At 41.5% G+C, this 22560-nt stretch overlaps 1 protein-coding gene across 1 annotated transcript in view; it reads right to left on the reverse strand.

Annotated features, from left to right (window-relative positions):
• Nucleotides 1-22560, reverse strand: part of CAB39 (calcium binding protein 39) — a 108612-nt gene that overhangs the window by 16015 nt on the left and 70037 nt on the right. The window contains exons 3-5 of the mRNA XM_039469847.2: nt 10270-10434; nt 8098-8216; nt 2348-2516 (exon numbers count right to left, since the gene is read on the reverse strand). Of these exons, the coding sequence (XP_039325781.1) occupies nt 2348-2516; nt 8098-8216; nt 10270-10434 (453 nt within the window). The remainder of the gene's footprint in view (nt 1-2347; nt 2517-8097; nt 8217-10269; nt 10435-22560) is intronic.

Genomic DNA, 22560 nt, shown 5'->3' on the forward strand with positions numbered 1-22560 from the left:
TGAGCCACAGCACCTGGCCTAGAGCAGTTTTAATTTCCTTTTAAGATTCGGCACCTGTTCCAAGGCTGTGGATGAGCCACCATGTGTTTGAAAATTTCTGTGTGCAGAGCATGTTTTCTGGGAGGGCACTCTTGTCACGTTCTTAAAGTACAGCATGAACCATAGATCTATTCTCCCTTTCCATTATAAAAATATTCTTTGCAAAGAGGAGACTAGCAGCAAAGCAGGAGAGGAGCAGCTCTGTGTCGGTACCTCTGGTGTGCAGCTGGGAGACTGTTCCTGCTGGTCTTCCTTCCTCCCCTGACTGGAGTTTCTTTCAGGAAGGAGTAAGAGGGTGACTTCCACCTGTCTGGTAGTTTAGCCACCTGAGATTATGACGGGAGGTCTGTCCTCTCTTTCATGTACTGTCTTGGCGTAGACTCTGGTGAATTTTGTTTCTTGGAGAATCCTCTGTCTGGGGGCCTCTCCTCTTTACTAGCTCCTTCCTTTGCATGCAATCACGAGCACTTGAGATGCACAGTCCAGGCCAGCTCCCCAGAGCTCTCTCCCTCCAGAGTCACCCTTAGGACGCTACCTTGTTTTATGAAGCTTCCCCTTTGTCAATTAGGGGTGACCTGCCTGGCTGCTCAGTCCCCCTCTCTGGCCACCATGACCTGATAGGGCTGCTTTACCCATAGCAATCCATCACTGCCATTTTCTCCTTGGTGAGAATTATCAAAAGAAGTAACCCTAACTGAAATGAAAACTATCAGCAAGGCCAGACAAGACTCACTGCAAAGGCCATTTTCAGCACGTAGTCAGCAGATCTCTCTCACCTCTAGGCCACCTTTACCATCTGTGCCAGAAGTATGTCATCCACATCCTCCACAGGGTCAGGGGTCTTGCTGCATTCTCCCACATCACTGTGGCTGCTCAGTCCTCTTCCCTCACCTTCACGTGCCCGGAGTGCTGCCACCCTAGGGCTCCTGGCTGTCCTTCAACACAGGGGAATCTCTCCTTGACACAGGTGCTGCTACACCTCCCTTCATGGTGGGTCTGCTGCTTCTGAATGGGGCACACCCTTCCACCGATGCCTTATAAGCATGAGTCCTAGCCCACCACCTGCAGTGACAACTAAGACATTATACCGACCACTCTATGTTATAATCTCAAATTCATTTTGTTTTGCTTTGTACATTGACATACAAATACCTGGGCCCTCACTCGAGGCTTCCGATTCCCTCTTTAAGATGGCTGGACAATAACTCCCTGGGGGGGCCTCTCACACTATGACCTGATTCTCATTCAATGTAAAACCCTAATAATCAGGTCCTCGGGTTTCATCCTATCTTTAGGGCATTTATTCACCCTGGGGTGGAACTTATTTCACCCAGACACGAAAGTGTGTGCTCATTATCTCTTGGGCTCTTCATAATCATAAAACTAGGCCTTCCCCAGAAAGGTGGCCACTTTTCATTGTGACAGTGTTCACGGTTTCTGAGCATGGTTGTCTGCATATCAGTATGCTAAATACTGGTTTACATTAATATAGTTCTAAATATTTACTGATAAGGTTAGGCAACTTACATAAGGGAAAGTAATCTATAAAGGCCTGCTCTCATTGTAAAAAACAGATTCCTGCTTTATTCATATACTGTAAACAGCACAGAGCCTTGCAGCTCAAAACAAGAATTGGCATCCTATACAGTGCCGTCACATCATGTATGTATTTAATTTATACAGATACCCACCAATGGAGGGAAGGGAGACGGGGAGCGGGGAGGATCCACTATGATTTGAATAGTGCAGGTGATTCTGTCCACACACTACATGCAATAGACACGATCCAGTGTGGGCAGGAGATGGGAGAAGTGAATCCTGTTTCCTTGGGCCTGTCCACAATATGAGTATCTCTGTCCTGAATGTGGTCCTAATATTTCACGACATGTATATTCCAAATTAACATAACCCTGAACAGAAGCCAACTACTTCATCTGGTGCTTAACCAAAAACAAACAAACAAACAAACAAACAAAAAAAACCTGCTACACAATGTTTCAACACAGGAGAAAAGTTGGTTGTTACACGTTGTACAGTATGCCATACTGAATCATAATTTAACAGCGAAGTAAAATTTTGAGCATACAGGACTTCTTTTCGACAGACTTTAGAATCTAACTTTTCCACCCTTTTAAAGCTGTGACTTTACTGCACATACCTGTATCACACAAACACATATAAAACGTTATCTTACTCTTCCCACTAGAGGGCAGCCACGTGTAGATTTAGAAGGGCAATGAAGGTTTAGAAAACCAGCACACCTGTTAATCTTTCAAGCGTATTTAGAATTCTACAGTTTTTACATTACCTTGAATGTGGCAAATGCATCTGAAGCTATGTCAAATGTTGACATTTCGACATATCTGAAGAAATCATAAAACTGTTCTGACCACAAAATGATTTTTGCAAGTGGTTCATGTCTGATGCATTCTCTTAACATTATTCCACAATTTAAAGCTATTTCTGGAGATTCATACCTGCAAAAAACAAAAACCCACATGATTGCTCTTTCAAAACTCCAACACTTAACAGTTCAAACTTTTAAGACAGGAAGTTTTCAGATATGTGTCCTAACTAAATGACCATCGCAGATGACGGAAGGTATTTCTCTCAGAGCAGCACATGTACTCAGATGAACTGACTCGAGCACACACACACATTACTTAGTGATGACTGCCTTAAATCAAAGAAAAATAGCCATATGAGTGACTGTGTGACCAAAGGTTCATTATTTAAGTAAAAAGATTTCAGGAGAAGTATTTCGGGTCACACCACTCCATACAAGCGGGTTAGCTATTACAGACAGTGCTCTTCAGAAAAACCAAAAGCTAAATCAAAAAACAGAAAACAAACTACTTCCCCAAATTCAGAGTATCTAACTAGGTCTATAAATACATAGAATTTATACCTTGTTGTTTCAATTCAATACTCAAAGTACTATCTTGTTGTTTCAATTCAAGATAGTACTTAGAGACTCTCCACCACATGTAAACACTACCAAGCTGATAAGCCTCCTCCTGAGGACTTCACAAAGTGTCCCCACCAGAGAGCCTAGGGGCCATGGAGCAGGCGGGCCCCCCCTCGTCAGCTCTCTGGGCTCCTCGTCAGCTCTCTGGGCTCCTCCCGGCGCCTCTCGCTTCTTCCCCTGCCATTAGTGAGAACACCTCTCAGCCAAGCAAGAGAGGCCTTTCCCCTTCAGACATGCACAAGCCCTCTGACTGGACTCTGCCGCCCCCTCAAACACGTCACTCTCTTCTACTTCCTCTCCAGCTGCACACATTGGCTCTTTCCACCTCACATTCTCCTCTAGTTTCTTGTAGTCACATTCCATTTCCCAACATGCTAGTGAAATAACGAACCGCCCAGCAAAGACACCCTCTTGGCTAAATAGATTCTTCTACTTAAGTGTCCTGACAGTGCTGTAAAAACCAAACCAAAACCTTTCATGGTTCTTCTTTTTATGTCTCTGACTGTTCTACTTCTTGCCTGGCTGAGGTCTTTACCTGTAGCCTACAACCTGCTAACGAAAGCCCAGACAATCTCATGGCTCCCACCATGACTACTAACCCCACCTCCGTGTCTACTCCTGAAATACAGTTAGGCACTTTCTGTTGCCTCTGGACAATTTCAGTTAAAGGGCTACCATAAACTCAACGTGTCTCAAATCAAATCTCATCCCCCTCCAAAAAAGCATGCCCTCAACCCCCCTGCTTCCTCATTCCTATAATTTAGTGTCATTATTCTGTTTCAGTTATACAGTTCTAAACCAGGTCTAACAGAAATTTCCGTATTCTGTATCTGTGCTGTTCATTGTGGTACTGCTGGTCACATACAGCTACTGAGCACCTGAAGTTTGTCTAGTGTGACTGTGGGGTTGAATCTTAACTATTATTTAATTTAAATTAGTTAATCTGGTTAGTAGCTACTATATTGCACAGCCCAGTTCTAAACCTTTCCTTCTTTACTCCAAATCTTCTAACCTTCAATGTCAGGTTTTAAAAGCCTTCCAAGGCTTTTAAAAATATTTCTCTGATTATCGTAGTTTCATTTCCTTTTATCCATTCCCACTGTTACACTAATTCATATCTGGACAACTACAAATGCTTCTTAGTCAGCAGCCTTGTTCAAGCTCTGTGGTAATAAATCTACCCAACACACAAGTGTATCAACAGCATTTCCAGCTCAGAAGCTTAAAACGATTCCTTCTAGCTAATCAAATAACTTTTGGACTTACTGTCCAGTCTTCCCCTTATCAGATCTCCTGTTCTAGCACAATGCCACCTCCCACCTGCCATACAACTTTCCAGTTCTCTCCTTATTGCTGCCAATCATGTTATATTCATTACTGCCCCTGTACCTCTGTTCCCAGTCATATGCCATTAGGATGTCTTCTCTCTCTTTTCTGCCTATGTAAATTCTAAACCATGAGGAGCTCCAATCTCGAGTCTCATTCCTTTTATCAACCCTTGTCTTATTAACCCAAACCACACTTTATTCTCGGAAATCCTGTGGTACTAACTTGTTATCTAGCAGTAGTATCCTCTTACACATATGCTCATCATAGATGCTCAACAAGATAAACCACATACTCCTTGGCATCAGCAGAGGGATGAAGCTAGGGTGCTGGCCAGCTCTTACTTGATGGAAATACCTGCTTACAAAATGGCTGATCATACAAGTCATCTTTGCTGATCTTTAGTAGGCAGGAAGGACAAGGGTAAGATAGTTTAGTACAACAAGTTGAGCAGGTTTTGACAGAGGCTTGTCAAGCTTGTCTAAATGATTAAACCGAAAACCAGTAAGTACAAGGCAAACAGTTATGCTGTATAACCTGTGAGCACTAGAGTGAGCAGCACATTAACATGTAAAATGCCAGTAAAAAAAAAAAAAATCCTATCACCCCCAAATGTGGTCTAACACTAGCAGTAAGACTTCAAATGCATGCTAATATTAGCAGCATAGCCCCCCAAATAAGTATCTAACACAGAAGTACTTACAGCTTAAGAAGATAATCACATTAGATGAAAGCAGTCTAAATTAATCAACAAAAGTACGAAAATCTTAAAATGCTGTTGTTCACAGGGCTCCTTGAAAAAACAGCTGTTTCCAGGTCTGGCAGGACTCGTACAAAGAGCAAGATGGTTATCCTATGCCAAAAAGCAAGGAAGCTATCACAAACTGAGGGGGTCTTGCCAACTTCAAGGAGCTCCCAATAGCCAAAGATGGGGTAATCTGGACACAAGAAACTAATGACTGGAAGGGATTGAGACATACCAAATATATATTTTTTTAAAAACTTGAGTTTAAGGCCGGGCGTGGTGGCTCATGCCTGTAATCCAAGAAATTGGAGGCCAACGCAGGCGGATCACCTGAGATTGGGAGTTCAAGACCAGCTTGACCAACATGGTGAAACCGCGTCTTAAAAAAAAAAAAAAAACGAACTTGAGTTTATAATGACCCTTAAAACAACTCAATGCTTATCTAAGGAAGTGGCCATGTCACCAACTGATTATACAAAAAATAATACCCTATTATACTAAAAAATGAGATAATATCTTGAGATAACTAAGTCATCAAAAAAAAAGGGAAGGGTTCTTCTTTATATAAACAATCATATGAAGAAGAAATAACACAATTGGGAAACTGCCATTCTGAATCAAGGCAGTGATCCTCAATGGAAACTAAAACAATCAGTGAAAGGTCAATAAGAATTTTGTAATGGGCAGATGACAGACTGACAATACCTACATCCACTGGTCAATCCAAACATCACCGGAAATGGGATAATCAGTGTCACCCGATCTGAAGCACACAGCACCATCCACGAACTTTCCCCCAACCTCACCCCCACCAAAGTGAATCTGAATCTAATAAAAAAGCCAGATCTAACTATTCACCACTTAAATTGATAGCAGATAGTGGAACATGTTCAAGAAACAACAGAAATGCAAGTCTAAAATAGAAAACATACGATTTTTCTACAAAACAAGCAATCCAGGCTTCAACAAAGAAATGGCAAAATATTAACTATTATAGATCAAAAGAGAGCTCAGAGTTCTATTAACCAAATTCAGTTTGTGGACCTTACTTGGAACCATTTTTTTTTGAGACCAAGTCTTGCTCTGTCTCCCAGGCTGGAGTGCAGTGGCACAATCTTGGCTCACTGCAACCTCTGCCTCGTGGGTTCAAGTGATTCCTGTGCCTCAGCCTCTCAAACAGCTGGAATTACAAGTGTGCGCCACCACATCCAACTAATTTTTTGTATTTTTAGTAGAGACAGTGTTTCATCATGTTGTCCAGGCTGGTCTCAAACTCCTGGGCTCAAGTGATCCACCCGCCTTGGCCTCCCAAATGCTGGGATTACAGGCATGAGCCACCACGCTCAGCCTGGAACTGATATTAGATAAACTAACTGTGAAATGCTCTTTTTGTGAAAATTGAGGAAATCTCAAAATTGGGCAACAGACATCAGGTTTGCAAATGGTATTGTAACTGTGTTATACTGTGTTTTGTACTGTGTACTAGGGACATATATTGAGGTGATGTCACGTGTTGGAGGAAAAAGGAGGCAAGGAACAAGAATGACAGAACATTCATAACTGTTGAAGTGGGTTTAGGGTAGGAACTGGTATGTCACATTATTCCCTCTAGTGGTATGTACATTTTTCACAACAAAGGTGGTGGGTGGGGCTTCTGGTTGATCCACCAGATGCCGTCTCCATACTACTTCCTGACTGGAAGTATCTGCCCTGGACAGCGTAGGTGAAAGCTCCAAACTGTCAGTTGTATCTCAAAAGTCTTGCTTTACATGCCATTTAACAACATTCATATCATGCCTCTGATTACTCTCAGGTGAAAATGTTGGCAGCTAACTAATATACTGACTTGAATAATCACTGGTTTCTATGGAAAAGGAAATATGGGCTTTAAAAATACACAAAGGCACCTGAAAGCTGCTCTAAGAACACCAAAGTTTCACACTACCCACTACGTGTTTACACATACAACTCGGAATTGATACAACAAAAAGTTAGATGCCAAAAGTTCTGCAGCCCAACATCTGAAGAAGTAACACAGATGGTTAGAATGAGAAAGAGGGAAGCAGAATGCTGGCGTGCAACACAGGCACTGACTCACGCTTTGTCTAAACAAGTTTGAACTTGGGGGAAGTGTTAAACCGCAGAGATATGAATCAGACTGAGGTAAGCTATAAAGCCAGGAGGAGGACAGCAAGCTGATTCACGCCAGTGGTCATGTCAGGAACTTGTCTGCCCACCAACTTAATAGGAAAGACCCCACCAATGCTGGGACAAACAGACGCACACCACACTCGGGCTGGCACATGACTCTGGTGGGAAACAGCAGGAGATTACCTTCATAGGCAAGAAGGCTCAGGGATGAAGGAGAAGGGCATTTGTTTCTATGGTTCAGTCTTTAGGCTTTTTTTGTTTTTCTCTGCTTTTAAACTGATAAGACCACCCAAATATTAATGCCTGCTTAGACCAGCAGTAATCCCAGGAAGATGCATTGTGAACTGCCAAATTATATGGATTAGTAAGCGGACACACAGAGCTAAAAATCAAAGGGCACTAATTCATAAACATGTATTTGCTGACTCAACAAAGCAAAGCTGTAGAGAAATCATGTTCCACTTAAGAGGCAGCTTTTACTGCCTTATGGTGTGCACATTATGTCCAAAGGAGATGTCTTCCAATATATAACTTAATTGATACTTCAATGAATTCCTACTTTTTAAAATCCTAGAGAACAGAAATAAGACCAGAGAGGATTCTTTTTTTTCCTTCAGTCATGCTGAATTTGTGAATTTAAAAGCTCAGAATTCACCTAATTCTAAGCTCTCATCTATAGGGTATTTTCAAATTCAATTTAGCTCACAGACTGAATTTCAAGGAGGAAAATGTGTTCAAAATCTGTAGAAAAATTATCTGACTCAATTGCAGAGAAAATGCTTCCCACATTCAGCATCCTGCTTTTTTCCCAACGCAACCTTTCCTTTATGTTCAACTAAGAATACAAATTTTATTACGTTGTACATACCCTTTCAATAACATGAACAAAATATTCTGTTGGGTGCAGATGTATTCAACAGTAGGAGTTCTTGTACCAATTTGTCTTCTGAGAATATTGTTGAAAATTTGAGCCACGTCTTTTTTGCCCTATTAGGAATACAATCATTAACATATTTTCCTGACTAAACATCAAAATGCCCATTCACCCTCCCAAATGAACTCGAATAAAGCGATTGTATTTATTGTTATGACTGAATATGACTTTAACACATTTATAGACATTATTTTATCTCTTCATTTGTAATTCCAAATTCTAAGTTTACTAGCATACTACTTTTAACATGAACAACGTGTTGACAAATGTGTTGACTATATTCCACATATAATTTCAACTATTTCTAACTCCCAGGATCATGCTGACTCTGATATGAGAAACAAAACCCTGCAATGCTAACAGTCTAAGGGATCTGAATTCCAGCCAAATGGAACAAGCAGCTTCAAATAAGATGCTTACATTGGGAACATTATATGTGCTTTCCTTTTATAGTGATGGAAGGAAAGGAAATATACTCTGCCTCTATATTAATTCTGTATAAAGCTGAGCTTTAATGGCAAGTAGATCTATTTCCCAATTAAACTAGGCCTATGTAGGGAAGACTTTATATAGATTAATAATGAAGGCAATAAGTATCCAGTGAATCTTACAATCAGAAAGCTGCACAAGAAATTAACAAATGGAGAGAACTGGACTTCAAGCGGCGTTTCTGAACCGCCACTTGTTACAAGGCCAACAAGCCCATAGGAGAGTGAGTGAAACGCTAGCTTTCCAGCATATACCTAAAGCACAGAGATCATCCTGCACTAGCTCAGGAGCAGTAATGGCAATCTCTAAGACCCAGCCTTAAGGGCACACTTGTCTTTTAAGTTGACATGTATTAAATTCAGTGTCCAGGTCAGGTGGAGGCAGACAAAGGAGAAGGAACCTACATGTTCCACTACATCCCCAACTTTGCAGAGGAAATAAAAACTGCTTTTGGAATTTGATACATTATTAAAAATACCTGAAATCAGCTATGTAAATGGAAATATTGCAGTTCTATCTGCTCTATAGTAGGACAGAAATAAAATTTTATTTTCTTTTATTATCAGTATTAAACTCAACTTATGAACCATATCCTCTCATCCTTTTCCAAAATTTAATCTGGCTGTATGTCTGTCACTTTCTCCCCTGGAACATGTGCCTATCTTTCAAGCACCTGTACAGACATCCATTCACTCAGGCTGACAAACACTGGGGCTTAAAACAAAGCACACGGATGACAAGGAGTTAAAGAGGGATGGCCATGCCACAGTGCTTCATGACCATATATGCGTCTTGACTACTCAGATGGTATCCAGGATCATTATTCTCACTGTCAAATTCACTAAATATTTAACATGGCGTGATCCAACTGTATTAACTTGGGCAACAATCTCAAATGCCTACCAGGGCTGGGCAGGAGACGCAAATGGGCCCTGAGACAGAAGTAAGCTGTGCCATCTACAGCAAACACAAGTGTGGATGCCCTGTGTTGCTACTCTGGTCTACGTGAAGAGCCAGGTAGGACTACAGACCCAATATTGCTGGAGTAAAATTTTTCAAGAGAAGCCAGAAATGCAGACCTGTGTATAAAATCTCCTGTCACTTAAGTATTATACTAATTTAAAATTTAAAAGCAGTGCTAAGTAAACAAAATACCCACGATCTCTGGTTACAATGAATTAACAGGTAAAGAAAAGACATAACTGGATGTTCTCTAAGACTGTATCTACCTCTGAAATTCGAATACTCTATAGTTGTCTTTAGATTGTTTATTCCTTGAAAGCCAAGGGCCAGTGAATTATCAGAACACTACAGTGATCTAAAGAGCAGCTGTTTATTAAATACAACCTAAATGAAAGGGCATAATGACTATCTAAGAAACTCCACATCCAATATGGTGAAACAGAGGGAGGAACCCTGTCCCAAGCCTGAAACACCCTTGGGTTCCTGGCTTTGCTTTGCTAATTAGGCAGGTAGCCCAGGCATGCTGACGTTCGAGGTCAGTAACCTTGAGCCAAGAGCCCAACAGGAATCTTAAGATGTTCCAAAAGAGAGAACGTATGGAAAAGGATTATAAATAGGATACTGTTTTTAAAAAATAAGAGACTGATTTCTTACCTCAAAGTCAATGAGCTGTAAATCAGCTACCAGGGTGCTAAGGAGCCCACTGTTATAGAGTTCTTGAGCAAGCTGAGCCACTGCTTCTGTCTGAGGCTCTTTTTCATTTGTGCCATACAGAATTTCTTTCATGGCAACCAGATTTTTGGAAACTTCTTCTGTAGCCTAATTTTAGAGAGAGGGATTGGGGAAGAGGAAAAAAACAATTCATTTTAACAAACATATGACACATCAACATTTGTCACATCACCCCTCTATATCATAGACCCGTAGACCTATGAACAAAAAGCGAAGGGGCCAAGCTCCATCATCCTTGCCCTCAGGGGCTGAGTGATACACACACGTGCACATGGGGACCAGCATGCATACTCCACAGGAAGGCCAGCATGTGCACAACACAGCCAGCCAAACACTGAAAACCATGTTTATGTATAGCAGAAACAAAACAGGGAGAAAGCCTCAGTTCCTCAAGTGGGAGACAAACATCACCAAAGAGGCAAGTGGGCTAATCCCCAAGAATGAAGAGATTCTGACAATACTTGAAGACGGCATGAGCTAGAGATGAGGGAGAAGGGAAAGTACACGGCCTATCACAGAAAAAATGTGGTGGGAATATGGGAGAGTGAGCAGAAAATGGCTATGAGTGCAAAGCTAAGGTGTTAGTGATAGATAAAAAGTCATTAAAGAGCTTCTACTTCTGCTCAAGACAGAGGAATAAGCGCCCGATTTACCATTCCTCATGCAAAAGACTAATAAGTAAGGTAAGATATATGAAACAACTGTTTTTTTCTGAGACGGTTTCGCACTGTCGCTCAGGCCTGGAGTGCAGTGGTGTGATCACAGCTTACTGCAGCCTCAATTTACTGGATTTAAGCAATCCTCCTGCCTTAGCCTCCTGGATACCTGGGACCAGAAGTGTGTGCCACCATGCCAGACCAATTTTTGTATTTTCAGTACAGATAGGGTTTTGCCATCTTGCTCAGGCTAGTCTCAAACTCCTGGGCTCAAGCACTCTGCCCAACTTGTGCTGGGATTACAGGTGTGAGCCACTGTCCCTAGCCGAAACAATGACTTTTAAATACTGGGCTTCAGGCAGCACAAGACAGCGATCCCTGAAAGAAGGAAACAAATGAGGGGAACTTCATAAATACCTGTTTCTTGCTAAGCCACAGCACAGGGAGGGGGAAGCCGGCCAGAAGAGGTGGTCTCCGTGAGCTGAAGAGGCAGAGCTGGCAACCCAGCGAGGCCAAGAAGACTAGAGTTTACAGGGCAGAGTGGCAGAGAGGTGAAAGCTGCACAGAAAGAGCATGGCAGAGACTTGCAGAGCCCACTCATGTCTTCAACTGAGTACTGATAACCACGTATGTAAGGAATGTAGCCAAGGCTAGGGATCAGGACCTTGGCGCTCATACAGGGCTGGAAACAGTTCTTGTTTCCTACCAGCCTAATGGAAAACCTCATATTCATCAGTCATCAAGCAAGTACTCAGGGGGTTTTGCCTCAGTAGTTACACAAAATTAATCCTAGGTCAAACCCTGCTCTGGTCCTGCCCAACAAAGCTCAACAGCAATCCTGGAAAGGACCAAAACTGGAAAACATGACTAATAATAATGAGAAGAACTAATCAACAGAAACAGCTGTAGAAATGGCACAGAGGGCCGGGCACGGTGGCTCACGCCTGTAATCCCAGCACTTTGGGAGGCTGAGGCGGGTGGATCACGAGGTCAAGAGATCGAGACCATCCTGGTCAACATGGTGAAACCCCGTCTCTACTAAAAATACAAAAAATTAGCTGGGCATGGTGGCGCGTGCCTGTAATCCCAGCTACTCAGGAGGCTGAGGCAGGAGAATTGCCCGAACCCAGGAGGTGGGGGTTGCAGTGAGCCGAGATCGTGCCATTGCACTCCAACCTGGGTAACAAGAGCGAAACTCCATCTCAAAAAAAAAAAAAAAAAAAAAAAAAAAGAAATGGCACAGAGGCAGAATTACTCAACAAGGACAGTAAAATATTTACTACTACTGTATTCAATATGTTCAAGAAAAATGTAATGTGTTAAGAAGAGAAACAAAAGGCATAAAAAAACACCTGAACGAAATACTTAGAAACAAAACTACAAGGTCTAAGACAAAAAGTAAACCAGATGGGATTAATAGCAGATTAGATAGTACAGAAGAATAGTAACACCAAGTTTAGATAGTTTTTAGGCTCTCTCTTAGTAAACACACAGAGAGAACCCTACAAACTATCTAAAACGAAACTTGGGGAAAAAAAGGACATCTCATTAGTGAGCTAGGGGGTAACATTAAGCAATCTCACAGATGTGTGACTGCAGTCCCCAAAGGAGATGGAAGGGCAGACAGAATATTTGAAGACATAATGGATGAATGTTTTCCAAATTTAATAAAAACTGTAATTCCATAGAGCCAAAACATTAAAAAATCCCAACCATGAGAAACAGGAAGACAATACCAAGGTATAGAATAATCAAATTGCTTAAATTCAGTGATAAAGAGAGAATCTTAAAAGTAGCCAGAGGAAAAATATTATGGTCAAAGAATCAAAGAACAACAGACTTCTTGACAGAAATGATGTAAGTCAAAAGATAGTGGAGGAACATTGTTAAAATACTGAAAAACAACCAAATTGTCATCTTAGAATTTTATACCTAGCAAAAATATCTTTCAAAAACAAAGGCAGAATAAAAAGTTTTTGAAAAGCAATGGAGACAGTAATGTGAGTAAATATTAAACAAAAATTTCCCTATTATTTAAAAGACAAATGGCTCTTCAAAGCAAAAATAACAATGTATTCTGGTGTTATAAATAAGTAGAACAAAAACATATGGTAACAACAGCTCAAAGAGGGGTAATAGAGGTATACAGGTATATTGTTGTCAGGTTCTTACAGTAACTGAAGTAGTATATTTCCTGAAGATGGACTATAGTAAGTTAAAGGTGTATACTATAAGCCCTAAAAGCAAGCACTTAAAAAAAAAAACCCAAAACAAAAAGATTTATAGCTAATAAACTAACGAAGGAGACCCAAGTAGAGTATTAAAGAGATGTAACTTTTATGGCTATAAAAACTTATATAAACTGAAGCATTTATGATCAGAAATATACTTCAGGGAGATTACTTTGCACAGATTCGCAAAACCTCAGCATTTAATAGTACTTAGAGGATCATATAGTTTCATGGTACTCAGTTATGTAACCTTCTAACCTTCCTACCAAATCACACTGCTTTACCTTAATTATTTCCAGTAATGCACGATTAGCAGAATTCAGAATCAGAGCATGTTAGACAAACTTATAATCAGACAACCATTGCTTCATTACACTGTTGGCTGGCCCTGGGTCTATACTGCAGATCAGGCAATATTTTAACTTTTCTTCCACATAAATCTTTTATTTGAAGGCAGCTTGCCTAAATTCCCTAAATTGTCATCTTCTTCAGAAAACCTCCCCACAGGTTCTTTGATTAACCTCCTAGGAAAGGCAGAGCTAACATTTCGGCCCTATCCAGAATGGTACAATGCAGAAGACACCAGACCACCACTCCTCCATTACAAATGTCAGTGTAGCCCAAGGCTACCTTTCAAGAATTTTTGCAATTATACTGTATAACTGACTCAGAGAGAGCTTACAGTGAACAAAAAGTCTTTGGCTTTCACAGATACTGATTAGTAAAGACAGGTCTTTCCAAATGTTATTCTTAAACTGGGGTGAATGACACTGCAATGAAGACTGTTAACTCTTCTTTTAATTTAATCTCATTATCAGCCCATCATTCAAGATTATGGAGGTAACTGGATTCTTATGGCCATCCAATGTATTAGCTACTGCTCTCACATTTTTATCATAGAAGAATCTCATATGCATGCCTCCCATGACCTGCCTCAATCAATGACCAAAATGCTGGAAAGAAATGATGCATAAATAGAGCCCATCATCATGCCTTTGAATCATTGTGCTCCTTTCAGTAATGATCTACTACAAATCTTGGGGCAGGGCTGCTCAGTCATGTATATATGCAACTATTTCCAAGTTATATTCAAAAGGTCTTTTGTCAAATACTTGATAAAATTATACTATCTCTTTCCTATCTCTTGACCATGAGAAAATAAAACGAAGTTATTTGGTCTGACATTTTACTATTGCCTACCCTAATATATACTGACTAAAACATTCTTTTCTAAATGCTTATAAATCATTCTCCTAATAATCCCATTATGAAACCATACTTGATAGTATCAATGCTAAGCTGAGTCTACCTTTTCCAGTCTGCTGTTACTGCTTTATTCTTGGTAGTGTCTTAGAGATCTCTGAAGGTAGCTCATCATCCCATATGCAAATTCAGTAACCCAAAATGTAATTTTTCTGGGCCAAGAGAAAAATCATTTAGCAATAGTAGGTGTTTGCTTACAATCTATCTACATGTGTTGCATTTTCCACTCCATTTTACTATCTCTATTCTTCAGATGATTCTCTTTGACAGGAAGAATCTGATACCTAATAAGTTTTGTGAATGTATTATCTACTGATTCTGTGCCAGTGACCCTAAGCAGCAGGCCTGGGTTTCCTTCGCTTCTCTGGTTAGATCAAAGTTTTAAAGCTCTTAACGACTCTTCATGTACCTAAGTTTATACTTTTCTTTGAAATCATTATATAATTTTAAGTGTGAATTCAGACCATATTCTATTCTGACAGCAAAAGATGAATAAGAAAGAAAGGGGGTGAATAGCTAAAGAGTATATTCGGATTTCTTTGTGAGGTAACAAAATGTTCTAAAATTTACTGTGGTTACGGTTACAGATATTTGTAAATCAACTAAAAATCACTGAATTGTACCCTTCAAATGGGTGAACTAGACGGCCTGTGAATTACATCTCAATAAAGCTGTTTTCTGACTGTTTTACTTTTCAAGAAAAAAAAAAAAGAAGGAAAGAGAGAGGCAGAAACACAATTACAAAGCTATTTATGGCCAGGCGTGGTGGCTCATGCCTGGGATCCTAGCATTCTGGGAGGCTGCATCACGTGGATCACTTGAGCCCAGGAGTTCGAGACCAGCCTGGGCAACACTCTCTAAAAAAGACAAAAGTTAGTTAGCTGAGTGTGGTGGCATAAGCCTATAGTCTCAGCTACTCAGGAGGCTGAGGCTGAGGGTGAGGCCAGGAGGTTGAGGCTGCAGGAAGCTATGATTGCACCACTGCACTCCAGCCTGGGTGACAGAGCGAGACCCTGTCTCAAAAAAAAAAAAAAAGATATTTATTGTACTTCTGAGTTGAATGCTGTCATGGACTGGAATTCCCTCACCAGCTGACGCAGCACCCTCCACCTACATTAATCCTCACCTCCTTGTGGATCTCCCCATCCCCATGCCTTCTTAGGAACTCACCCTGCCTGTTACCTCATCTCCTCATAGAGTCAATCTCCCCTCACCTAATTTCTTCCTATCAGTTTCAAACTTGATCAAGACTCCACTTGACAAAATCACATAAGCCCTCCTTAGATTCTACAACCCTCTCCCAGCTACTACTCACACCTCATAATTAAATCTCTCAAAACATTTGCCTGTATTTACAATGGTGCATGTTTTTTTCCTCATACGATGGTGCATGTTTTTTTCTTCATTCACTCTTCAGCCCAATTCTTTTGGCTCTAGTCAATGACCTGCATGCTATTAAATACAATTTTGTGTCTTTACTACACCTGAACTTTCCACAGGATTCGAAATTGCTGATTATACCCTCCTCTAAAAACCATTCTTCCAGTCCTCTATGACTCACCACCATCCTTATTTTCCCTCCGAACTCCGGTTGCTCCTTCTCTGTCTCCGTTTTGCTTCTTTCACCCTAGGCCATTTAAACACAGGGAATCCCTCAAGGCAGGGTACTAGGCCTCCTTCTCATTCTCTAGACTCTTCAGTGATCTCATCCACACCCACTGCTTTAATGAACAGTTAAATGCAGATGGCTCATAGATTCCTATCTCTAATCCAGTACTGTTCTCCTAGGCCTTATCAGTACCTTTGTGCAGCCTTCTCAAAATGTCTCAAATGTCTCCACTTGGGTACCTCAAATCGAATACATCTAAAACAGAACCCAAGATCTTGCCCTAGTGCCTGGTATCCCTTCCTTGTTCCCTGTTTCAAGTAACAATACCACTACTGATGTCACTACACGTCAGAAACTTGGGAGTCATCTTCAACTCTCCCCTCTTCTTCACCTTGCCCCAATATCTAATTCATCACTGACTCCCAAATCCATCCATTTATCCTCCTCTCTACCATCACCACCCAAATCAAAGTTCCCATAGCTCTTGCCTAGATTAATACATAGTGTACTAACTGGTTTCTTTGGATTTCAGGGGGCCTAAAGCAGATGCATTCTCCACATCACACCCAGAATTATCTTTTCCTAACATAAATATGATTAAGACATTGCCATTGCTTAAAATGCTTCATAAATTATTGATGAATGGCTGAACATCAGCATTCCTGATCACAGGGATAGAAAATCCAGAATACAACTGGATGTAGGAAAATGTGATGTTATCACACCATAAAGTCAAAGGCTTCCTATGTTTAATTAAGGCAGGCCATGGTGGCTCACACCTGTAATCCCAGCTATTTGGGAGGCCGAGGCAGAGGATCGCTTGAGTCCTCGAGTTAAGAGACCAGCCTGGCCAACACAGTGAAACCCTGTCTCTAGAAAAATTACAAAAATTAGCCAGCCATGTTGGCACGTGCCTGTAGTCAGTCCTAGCTACTCCGGAGGATGAGATAGGAGGATCACTTGAGCCAGGGTGGTGGAGGTTGCAGTGAGCCAAGATTGCACACTGCACTCTAGCCTGGGTGAGAGAGACAGGCCCTGTCTCAAGAAATAAAGTCGAATATTGAGTTGATACAGGGACCTAAAGGAAGCACAACCTTTAAAATCTCACTAAGAAAGCTAAGGGAAGAGATCTCAGCAGCACCCAGAAAGAAACGTTGCTATATCAAGCAGAGACTGTGCAATACACTTAACTCTGGCCAGAAAAAGAACAGGGCACAGCCTACCTGGTTTATGCCTGGAAACATGGGAAGGAAGGGACCCGACTTGGACTCCCACCTCTTAACTTCCTTGAGGCTACTGCTGGATCATTGAACAGGCAAAGCAAGATCATAACTGAGCAAATCTTTTATTAGTCATTGACAGAAAAGGAAAAATATTAGAACTGAAAATCAGAATCTCTGTTCAATACTGGACAAGAGTGGGTACAGTGGCTCACACCTGTAATCTCAGCACTTTGGGAGGCCAAGGTGGGTGGATGGCTTGAACCTGGGAGTTTGAGACCAGCCTGGAAAACATAGTGAGACCTTATCTCTACTAAAAATACAAATAATTAGCCAGGATGGAGGTACACGCCTATGGTCCTAGCTACTTGGGAGGCTGAGGTGGGAGGACTACTTGAGCCTGGGGGCCAGGGGTATGGGGTGGTATGGAGGCTGCAGTGAGCTGAGATGGTGCCATTGGGTGGCAGAGTGACAGCGAGACCCTGTCTCAAATAAAATAAAATAAAATAAAATAAAATAAAATAAAATAATAGTAATAATAATAATAATAATACTAGACAAGAACAGACTTTCCTCTAAGAATGGGCAAAGAAATAAATCACCAGAGATGTGAAAACATAACTGCAATTTAAAGGAAGGGAGCCAGCTAAATAATTACAAGCAAATGTCTTCCTAACAAAGAGTTACAGCAGTGAGCAAGGGAAAAGAGACTGCCTGAGTGATTCAACGCTAGCCATTTTACTTAATGAGCATATGCCCCAAGCTTGGGTCTTGGTGTGCACCCACAGCTCATAGTGTGGACATGTCCTCAAGATGAGCCCAGTGAAAGCCAACAACTGCATCTGGTGCTCCACTGAAGAAACAGCAGCCTGTTTCAATGCTGGAGGAAACACTCGCAGTGTTGGAAATCTTGAGTCATAGTACGCCCACACTGTTTACTGCTCTGTATGGACAATTAAGGGGTTTTCAAAGGTAAGCTTGGTTGTGTTTTGCCTTGTGCTCAATTTAACTAACTCCTTGTGGTCTCACAGAGAAAATACTCTGGGAGAATACATACCAAACTCAGTATGGTTGTCTACCTGTGAGGCAGAGTTAAGAGTATTTTCTCTTGCTCCATTTCAGACTTGTTTGAATATTTTTTCTTAAACAATTCACATTCTACTTTTATGTAAAAAAAAAACGAGGTAAATTACATAGATCAAAATGATCATTATGTTGGTACTCATTGACTGATTTCTTCCTCCATTTCTCCTTTTTCATCCCTCCCCATAAGACATCCCCCTCCCACATTTTAAAGATGTATTTCTGACAAATAACCACATAACCATGGACAATTATAAGCTGATGAAACAAAAAGCTTTAAAAAACACCCAACTATTACAAAAAACGATCAGAAAATTTTAATAAGTGTTTCACAAGAGAAGGCAATTCAGCGAATATTTACTAACTGAAGATGCCACACACAGAACAAATAAACTTGGTTGTGGCTGGGTGTGGTGGCTCACGACTGTAATCCCAGCACTTTGGGACGCCGAGGCAGGCAGATCACCTGAGGTCAGGAGTTTGAGACCAACCTGGCCAACATGGCAAAACTCCATCTCTACTAAAAAATGCAAAAATTAGCCAGGTGCAGTGGGACGCGCCTATAGCCCCAGCTACTCGGGAGGCTGAGTCACAAGAATCTCTTGAATCTGGGAGGCAGAGTTTGCAGCAAGACAAGTTTGTGCCACTGCACTCCAGCCTGGGTGACAGAGCGAGACTCTGTCTCAAAAAAACAAAAACAAAAACTTGGTTGTTCTTGTTTAGTTTTGACTTGGTTCCCTCCATGGAAGCTCGCATTAGTGACTAGGCCTGAGGCCCCAACTCTGGCCTGCAGGCATTATGCCAGTATGTTATCTGCCTTCTAACCACATCCTCCTGATCTCCCACCTCCATCTGTGCCTTCACACCTACTGAGTAAGGTATTCACACTTACAGCTCCTCCAAACACTATCCTTTTCAAGATGCTGAATCATCACGTCACCTAATCCATTGACCCCTTACGACCACATTCTCTGTCCTGCCAAGACTGCACATTTCAGGGCCACTCATGCTAGCAGCTCATGTCTCCTGGTTCCCCTATACAATCTTGAATGTGCTTTATTCAAAACTTTCTCTACTTGAGCTCCCAAATTTCTGAGCATTGTAGAAAGTGACAGAACTTGTGCACATTTGGTTCACCAATACACCATGGCATTAAACTTCAGAAGCAGCTCAGAAGCATTCCTTAAACTGGGTTGATTTCCAACCAGTAACTCCCAGGAGCACATATTTCAAAACTGCTCCACTTTTCTCAAGAGCCATCAGTCTCTCTTTACTCCTTTATCTGAACATCTAGCTTCACTCCTTCTATATTAACACAAGACTTTCTAATCCAAACATTTTCGACTTCCTCACTCCATCTTGATGTATTTCTGCATCCCCTCTCAAACCTGGCAACACACTCACAATCACCTGAGAAACTTTTAGAGGAGGTGATCTGTTCCCACAAGGTAATTATTTTTCTTGAGATCGGGTTCTGCTCTTTCACCCAGGTGGAATGCAGTGGTGCAATCATGTCTCACTGCAGCCTTGACCTCCCAGGCTCAAGTGATCCTCCCACCTCAGATTCCTGAGTAGCTGGGACTACAGGTATACACCGCCACGTCTGGCCAAGTTTTAAATTTTCTGTAGCAACAGAGCCTCGCCATGTTGGCCAGGCTGGTCTCAAACTCCTGAGTTCAAGTTATCCATCCACCTGAGCCTCTTAAAGTGTTGGGATTACAGGCATGAGCGACTGAGTCTGGCTCCAAGATACTAATTAATGACAAAAGGAAAAATAGTATATTTTCCTAAGGTAGACACCACCTTAACCAACTGATGCGACTGAACATCGTCAATAATCAGAGTATTGACATCTCTGCCTCCTGAAATGATACATTGAAAAGGGTACTTCACTTCTGTGGTATTCTTGCAAATGCCTATTTGACACTGAATCATGAAGAAACATCAGCCAAACCTAAGTCAAGGGACACTCTATAAAACAGCTGGCTATTATTTCTCAGAAGTACCAAGGTCATAAAAGTCATAAGAAAGACTGAGGAACTGTTCCAGATCAAAGGAGCCCTAGGGAAATGTTACGACTCCTTAAATGCAATGTGTGATCCTGAACTGGATTTTGGTTCAGAAAACGACATTAGTAGGACAACTGATGAAACTTGAAAAAGACCTGTGCATTAGCTAATAGTATCATACCAATGTTATTTTCTGTATTTTTATCATTCTCCTGTGATTATAAAAGATGTCAACATTTAGGGAGGCTGGGTGAAAGATTTTCTTCAAAACCAATTTGTAAGTCTGAGAAGTTCATCAGTCCTCTTTTTGCCTTTTCTTCACAGGTTAGGGGCATTCTACTTTAGTTCCAAGGCTGATAGCTCTCTCTCTATGCAGTGGAGAAAGGGCAAAATGGGGGTTGGCTTTGACTCAGGGACCCCTTTGCAATTGTACCAGTTGTGTGGCCTCATGGAAACCTGTCGGGTCTTACTGGACCATCTGATAATTAAGGGAGCTGGACCAGATGACCTGAGACCCACTCCATTTTGTTAAGGTCTTAAATTCCAAATAAAAGTCTTCAATTCTCTCTCGCCCGATCATCTACATTCCTATCCTCACCCTGGGCATCTGTTTCTACTCAAGCTAACCTAAAAGCCTGAGTGCTTACCTCCTTCTCTCCACTTTTAGAGCTCCTGCATCCAGACTCTTCCCCCTCCCATAACTCTCCCCTCTGATGCCTCCAGCAGCTGTGACCTTATTTCAGTCACTGACCTTGTAGTGCTATAACCTCTCACGTGCACCTCTCATCTCCCTCACATATTCAAGGGCTTTGGAAAGCACTTAAGATGGAGATTTACACATGGAATGATCTGATGATTTTGTTAACTAACTGAATTGTCTGGGAAGTTTCCTCAGTTGAATATGGTGTTCTGAGACATAGAGGCTACACTTCTATGAACCAGTTAGCCTAACATTGCGTTTCATGGCAGACTGCTTTATCAACAGCAGCCAACCATTTTATAAATACATGGTGAAAAAGAAAGACATGACAGAACAGGCCCCCTTACAACAAACCCACTCGCATGGCTGGAAAGTGATACGGATCATCCCTTACTGCTGACTTGTCTGGAAGAGAGGTATAGTTTTGTTTCAGTTCCTAGTTGTTTCCTTAGTAATGTGTGATCCTGAATTGGATTTTGGTTCAGATAAAGGACATTAGTAGGCTTCTGAGAAGTGCTTCACCCTGTGTGGCTGCGCAGAGCAGCCGTACGTGGTGGGAGTGTGGAGGCTCCAAAAGAGCACAGCACGTAGAGGAAAAAGTCTGGGTGTGGCAGAGCCTCTCAGATCAAGGCTCTGAGTTGAGAGGTGAAGTCCCTATGTCCCATGGGGCCAGGCATATTCATTCTAAACCATGGAGCTTGACTTTCGCATACGATCAAATGATAACTTCATTTTTAATTACACTTTAAATACATTTTTAAAAATATTTAAGTTACAGGATCAACTTATATAGTAACCAATACCCCAAAGTTCACACCTAATGCTCACTTCACTAGTAACAATATCAGAACTAAACTGCTTCCCTCCCAGGGTGAGGACACAGGTAACTAGAGTCACATGCCACATAACACCTTGTCAACAGCAGACCAGACAGACAACAGTGGTTCCATAGATATACCACCATAATTTTGCTGCACCTTTTCTATGTTTAAATAAACAAATACTTGCCATTGTGTTCCAAATGCCTACAGCGTTCAGTGTAGGTAACATATATAGATTTGTAGCCCGGGGCAACAGGCTGGAGGAAATCACCTAATGATACATTTGTGGAAATGTATCCCTGTTGTTAAGTAATATGTAACAGGGCTTCAAGTTTCTAAGGATAGAGTCCATAATAACCTCTTCAAGCAGCACTAAGACTATGAGACTTTCTACTACCTACTTTCCCATTAAAAAATAAAAGAGGGCCGGGCGCGGTGGCTCAAGCCTGTAATCCCAGCACTTTGGGAGGCTGAGGCAGGTGGATCACGAGGTCGAGAGATCGAGACCATCCTGGTCAACATGGTGAAACCCCGTCTCTACTAAAAATACAAAAAACTAGCTGGGCATGGTGGCACATGCCTGTAATCCCAGCTACTCAGGAGGCTGAGGCAGGAGAATTG

This window comes from Saimiri boliviensis, chromosome 5 (genome assembly GCF_048565385.1).
Source record: "Saimiri boliviensis isolate mSaiBol1 chromosome 5, mSaiBol1.pri, whole genome shotgun sequence".
Taxonomy (NCBI): domain Eukaryota; kingdom Metazoa; phylum Chordata; class Mammalia; order Primates; family Cebidae; genus Saimiri; species Saimiri boliviensis.